Source organism: Nycticebus coucang, chromosome 24 (assembly GCF_027406575.1).
Source record: "Nycticebus coucang isolate mNycCou1 chromosome 24, mNycCou1.pri, whole genome shotgun sequence".
Classification (NCBI taxonomy): Eukaryota; Metazoa; Chordata; class Mammalia; order Primates; family Lorisidae; genus Nycticebus; species Nycticebus coucang.
In genome coordinates this window covers 6590944-6596943 of record NC_069803.1, presented here as the reverse complement: position 1 = coordinate 6596943, position 6000 = coordinate 6590944, and the positions used below count along the sequence as shown (strand labels likewise).

Genomic DNA, 6000 nt, shown 5'->3' with positions numbered 1-6000 from the left:
ATTGAGAGTGGGAGAAATGAATCAGGGAACAGCTACTAACACATTGTCGACTGCAGTTTTACACAGTTGCTGTCCATGTTACTGGGTAACTCATGACTGGTCAGCAAGTGTTAACAATACTTATAACTTCTTGCAAAGAAATTCTGCTGATGTAAAATACAATGAAAAGAAATGAGAGCATTTAAATCTATTAACATTTTTTTAAAACTCTGTGCCATAAATCCTTCATGTTTTCCTGTCATGGAAGGTGCATCATCTGTATGTACACTCACTAAATATACCAAATCCAGTCCAAATTCACATTTATCTTGAAAGTTATTGAAGATATCTGTTTCCCATGTTCTGTTCACAAAAGTTCCCAGAACAAGTAGGTCTTCCTAGCAAATAAATCTTCTGTAATGACCCAAATGAAGTATAAAAATTGCACTGAGGATGGCACCTGTGGCTCAAGGAATAGGGTGCTGGCCCCATATACCAGAGGTGGTGGGTTCAAACCCAGCCCCTGCAAAAAAAAAAAAAAAAAAAGTTACACCGAATTGGTAATATCAGTTTATTCATCAAAAGCAATTGAATAACATATATTTTTCTTTTGAAGTATTGTATGAAGTTCTGTTAAGTCAAAGGCTAATTTATGCTGCCAGGCAGTATGGTTCTCGGTGAAAGAGATGGGTGTTAAAACATATCAGGGGCCAGGCATCTTTGACAATACATTCTTTCACTCCTTTTACATCACTGAAATATATTGCTGCTTCCCTTTTTCTCCCCAAGTATATAAACTACCTTATAATTTTCTTCAGGGGCATTATTTCCAGGTCTTACTGCTACTTGAAAGAATTGTTTTTGGGGTGGCGCCTGTGGCTCAAAGGCCCCATATACCAGAGGTGGCAGGTTCAAACCTAGACCTGGCCAAAAACTGGAAAAAAAATTTTTTTCTTTGCTTTTTCTTTGCATCTTCTAATGTCTGCAATGCAACCCTTTGTGCCTCTCCCTGTAATTTAAAGTATTTGTGGTCCTTATAAGTTATAATGCTCATGAGCATTGAATTTCTTTAATGTTGATATTGCAGTATCACAAAGCAAGCAAATCATCTTATCTTTATCAGAAACAAGATAACACTGCAATTCTCAACCCTCATTAAAAAGTCTGTTTTCTTCCTTCAGTTTTCTCTTGGTCTTCTTTGACATGACGGGCTGTTAAGCACACAGAATTAAAAAATACCATTGAGCTGTGCAACTATGCACAACTTCCGCTTCAGAAGAAACACAGCGCACCATTGCCAAAAGCTGGTAACAGATGGGTTTACTAGATCCCCATAAACTCTCCCCAACCAACCTCCTGCAGTTGTAGCACCCGTCAGGCAGGGGAAGTTTGAATTAAATTATGAGCACAGAAATCATCAGTTTAGCTCTTATAGCTTACTAATGTTCTAATTGTGCTGATCAATCCAGGAAGATTATTTCATTGAAACTTATTTTATTCTTTGGTATTTTACATACATTCATTTTAACAATAAAATAAAAATTTAAACAAAAATGTATTAATAAAAATAAAAAGATTTGTTCTATAAAATTTGTATTCAGTCAAAATGGCACGCAGACGGACCTTGAAGGCCTCCGGTTCCCTGCCCCTAATCTAGCCTCTGGATATTCTGAATCTCCAGCTGGTTCTTCTGTTCTATGCTGTTGTTCCTTTGCTATCGATTGTGATTCTGGGTAGCAATTACTTAATTTATTTTTCCAAACGGACTAAAGTACAATTCATATATATTTGAAAACATCCAGAATTAGAATCATACATACAGGTATATTAATATGTAGAACATAATAGCTGAACGGTCCAGAGGAGGAAGAGGTAGGAAATCTCTCTCTGAAAAACTGGACTGAGCTATGGATACTAGCTCAGTCTTCATTCTGGGTTTAGAATTACACAAATTGGTGTTTCATTCTTGATGTTCAGCCATCTGCTTTTGTGACCTTGCGCAAATTACTGCTAAACTCAGTCTGTCCTTACTAACCCACTTAATAGAAATAATAGAGCCCATCTTATAGGGTTTTCCTCTGCTTTAAAAAAAAAAAAGTATGTCTGAAGGACCCATTTCTTGAGTATCCAGTCAAAGGATACTTACTCTTTTCCCTCGTCTGCTCCATTTGTCGTTGCAATTTTATTTGCATTATTGAAAATATCTAACATTAGTTCATCTAATTCTTAGATACAATTTTAAAATAAAACTACTTTTACTTTTGCTCCCTGTGGGTCAGTAGTAAGACTATCTTGGGCACAGGGTAATTCTTTTTTTTTTAGGCAAATACTCATTTGTGAGAATTGCCACACAGTCCTGAAGAATAAAGTCAGGCGGTGAATGACTGTTTTTCAGAAGACAGGTAAAGCATATTTGGTAGATTAATTCTCAATTCACCTTCTCAGTGGAAAAGGACAAAGCCCTTATTTACCAAGAGTCAAAAGAGATTTCCAGGCAAGTCCCCAGCCAGCCCCACATCAGTCTTTGCTTTGCAGCATTCTTCCCCAGAGCTTGGTTTTCTCTACGAGGTCCCAAACCTTTTATTGAGCTTTGGAGGGCTGGAGGGAACAGTCCCCTCCTCCACTGACATTCACACGTCTGGTGGCGCTTGGGGAGAGGGATGGCGTGTGTGCTTGTTGGGAAATCAATCTTTCTGCCTATCATCCTCTTTTTCTTCAGAAGAAAGAGAGTTAGTGCAATTACCTCATCCAGAACAATTACCTCGCCTTAAACTGTTTATTCTCCAGAGAAAGTTGTATGGGAGGGAGCAGGTAGCACTTTGGCAAGAGAGATGGATTTTTTAAAAAGTACGGGAAGGATATTGAGCGTGAGCAGTTGGAACTGTTGGGAAGCCTGTCTTTCAACCTGAGGCTTCCCTTTCTAATGGGTTAGCACTAGGCCAAAGAGGACACCTATTCTGATTAGGTGAGTTCTGGTGCCATTTAGAGAACTTGGGGTGGTCTGCCCCAGAGGCCCTGGACTCAGAGCACCAACTCTGTGGACGTGTTCTTTGCTCTGAAAATGAGTGACCTAGGCAAATCTCTCTAAAGCAGAGAGAAGAGGCAACAGACAGGCACTTTTCAAAAGCCCTTAAATAAAGATTTGCGAATCTATTAAAAACAAAATACAGTGGGACCTGTCTCAAAAACAAAACAACAAAAAACAAACAGTATTTTAAAAGAGACCCTGTTTCAAAACAAAAAACCACAAGCAATAACAGTAACAACAAGATGAAAAGTTGAAAGGTTTGGTGATTCCGGAGTCATTAGGACAACAGAAAAGGGAATCAGAAAAGTAAAAATAAAACTTGATCATACACACTCCTTAATGAATACGTAATTGTAACTTCCCACCTCTTTATTTACATGCATGCTTAGTTAGCACAGTTGGAATCATGGATTTATTCCATTGTTATTTTTCCCCATTCTGCGTTTAAGTCTTTCTTTTTCTTAGGATTTTTCAGGAGCGATGATCTGATGTTAAACAGTGGAAGCAGGAGAGGCAGGACTTTGAAAGTTGATGAACAAAGCAGAGGTCTCCTAGAAGCAGCCGAGGGGAGTTAAAGCCAACCCCCACGCTCACGGATCTTCCGAGCGGCCCGCCGGCTCCGCCCCGCATCCGGGGCCGCGCACGTGTCCTCTGCCGCCGGCTCCCGGCCCTCCTCAGTCTTCACCAGCTGAGGCTCCGGCCGGCCCAGGATCACCCCCGGAGCACGTGGAGCTGCCGCGCTCACCTGCGCCTCCAGCCCAGAGGGCGCCGCCACCGCCCAGCCCGCCGCCCCGCCCCGGCGCGGCTCATTGGCTGCCGCTCGGAGGGGCGGGGACGGGGCGTCTGCGGGGGTCTCATTAGCTATGCGGACTCGCTCCTCCGCTCTGTAGTCCGAGGCCCGGCGGAGGCGCCAGGGCTGAGCGCCGCGCGGCAGGGACCGCGGAAGTCTTCGGCGGCAGCGATCGCGGCGCCGGGAGATGCAATGAGGACGCGCGCTTTCTCTAGGTGCCCCTCCAGCGGCGGCGGCTCGAAGCGCCCTGCCTCGTTGCTTTAGGGAGCTGCCGTGGAGCAAGCAGAGTCACTCGCTGAAGACCCCCGGGACCCACTTGTCTCCGGCCCTGGGTCGCCGTGCCGCTCCTAGGCTTCCGGAGCGTGGAAGAGGAGCTGTCCTACGGCGCCGGGTGCGGAGCATGGGGACAGCGGCGGCTGCAGGAGGCAGCGGCGGCGGAGGGACGCGCCGGTGGCTCCAATGGCTGGGGCTGTGCTTCTGGGCGGCGGGGGCTGCGGCTGCCCGAGGTAAGTGCTGGGCAGAGCGGGCGGTGGGGGGAACGAGCGTCAGCCAGACGGAGCGGGAACTCGCACCTTGGCGTTTCTGTCCCAAGTTGCTCCCTGCCCCTCTCCGCGCGCCAAGCCCAGCAGAGTGGAGGACTCCACGGGGACCACTGCCTTCTAAGCTAAGTTTGCAATCTGCCACAATCCTACAGGTTGTTGTGACCCAGGCCCCTACCCTTAAGTCCCATCACCTGCTCCCTTTCCCAAGCCCTCCCCAATTGCTGCAGACTGGAATAGCCCGGTCTTCAACCTCCTGCTCCTCTGTTCTCTCCGCTACCTTTTTAAGGCGAGACCAATCACGGGTGGGCGCCCTTAGCGGTGTTGGAGAGTTTCTGGGGAGAGGGGCCGGGTGATGGCAGTGTCTGCAGGGTGGCCTTGAGCCGAGAGGGCGCCTTTTCCCCTCGGAGAGTAGTAACACTCAAGCTGAAGCCCCCTTGCTCTGCGCCAAGCTTGGCACCCGTCGGGCGACCCTTCCCGGGGTCCCAGCCAGCCCCGGGCTGTCCCTGCCGGAGGCCACGGGGGCCTCGGGAGAAGGGCGCGCACCGCGCGGGTTTAGCTGCCCCTGTAGAGCCGAGCCCGGGCGAGCCCTTGGCGGGAGGCTGCTCGCCAGGCGCCTCCTCTCCCTGGCCCGCTGCTTTCTCCAGTTGGGAAGCCGGGGCCCCGCCGAGCAGCGGGGAAACCTCTGATTCTTCCGGACTTAGAAGCTTAGAACCTCATTTTCCTGGATCCTCCGGATTCCAGCAGAGTGAAATTTTGCAGCTGGTTTCAGCTCCACCTTGAGCGAGGACAGGAAGCATCAACTTAAAGATAAATCCCAAGGACTTGTTTTGAAGATGATCAGAGGCAAAATCAGACGTAGCTCGAGTACCTTTGAAAAAAATCCGGAAGCTTCTCCTTTCCGCCCTTCTTTACCTTTTCCTTCCCTGGGTGCTGTCCATAAGGATCAGAATATGTAACTGCATTAAATGATTCCGCTGTGTGGCGGGAGGTGTAACCGGGCTGCCCAGCGTCACCTTCTGCTCTGCTCGCTCTGCTGAACGTATTCTGACAGAAAGGGTGGAAAAGGTTGAGGACGACCACAAAAGAACTAATATCTCATTTTTAAGAAGATCTTACCGTGTGTTAAAAGTAGTCACACTGCCTGCAAAGAAACATCAAAATAAAAAAGGTGCTTGGAGGCTTTCTGTTTTATGATCTAGTTCTGTGCCTATTTGCATCTCATTTACTGAGAAGTCTTTATTTTTTTTTTCTTTCCTTTTAATGGGTCAAGCTTTTTAAGAAAGGAAAGGTTTAAAAATGAGCCTGTGCACCGTTGGGCTATGGGGTGCACAGGCTAGCGTGTTTCCTTTCTTGTGCTGGAAGAAGCTCAAGCTTCAGCCATTTAATTCACTACTGCAAATGCCTCATTGCAAAGTCAGCTCTGAGTTGTTTTTAACACATTCTTATGGGGGAAATGTGAGCCTTTTGTTTTCCAAACGTTGATCTGAATGTCTGAGTGTGTTGTGGAATGTCTTAACAGTGACTGACTCCAGGTACTGACCCTTGGAATTTGGTTGGTGAAGTTGTCTCAAAGGCAGCTCTGCACAAGAGGTGGGGACGTGCCTAAAGCTTCTCTGGTGGAGTTTTGCTGGCTGTGAAACTAAGGCTAGCACCTCTTGTCT

General features: G+C 46.8%; 1 protein-coding gene across 5 annotated transcripts in view; it reads left to right on the top strand.

Annotated features, from left to right (window-relative positions):
* Nucleotides 1–3873: 3873 nt before the first annotated feature.
* The window catches only part of UNC5D (unc-5 netrin receptor D), a 647952-nt gene continuing 645825 nt past the window's right edge, over nucleotides 3874–6000 (top strand). For 4 of the 5 annotated variants that reach the window (XR_008377393.1, XM_053578673.1, XM_053578672.1 and 1 more), the window contains exon 1: nucleotides 3919–4303. Coding sequence is in view for 4 of the 5 variants with exons in the window: in XM_053578673.1 (XP_053434648.1) it covers nucleotides 4198–4303 (106 nt within the window). In the remaining variant the exon portion in view is untranslated. Of the gene's footprint in view, nucleotides 4304–6000 lie in introns of all 5 variants that reach the window. The other variant, XM_053578669.1, reaches the window with a different exon arrangement.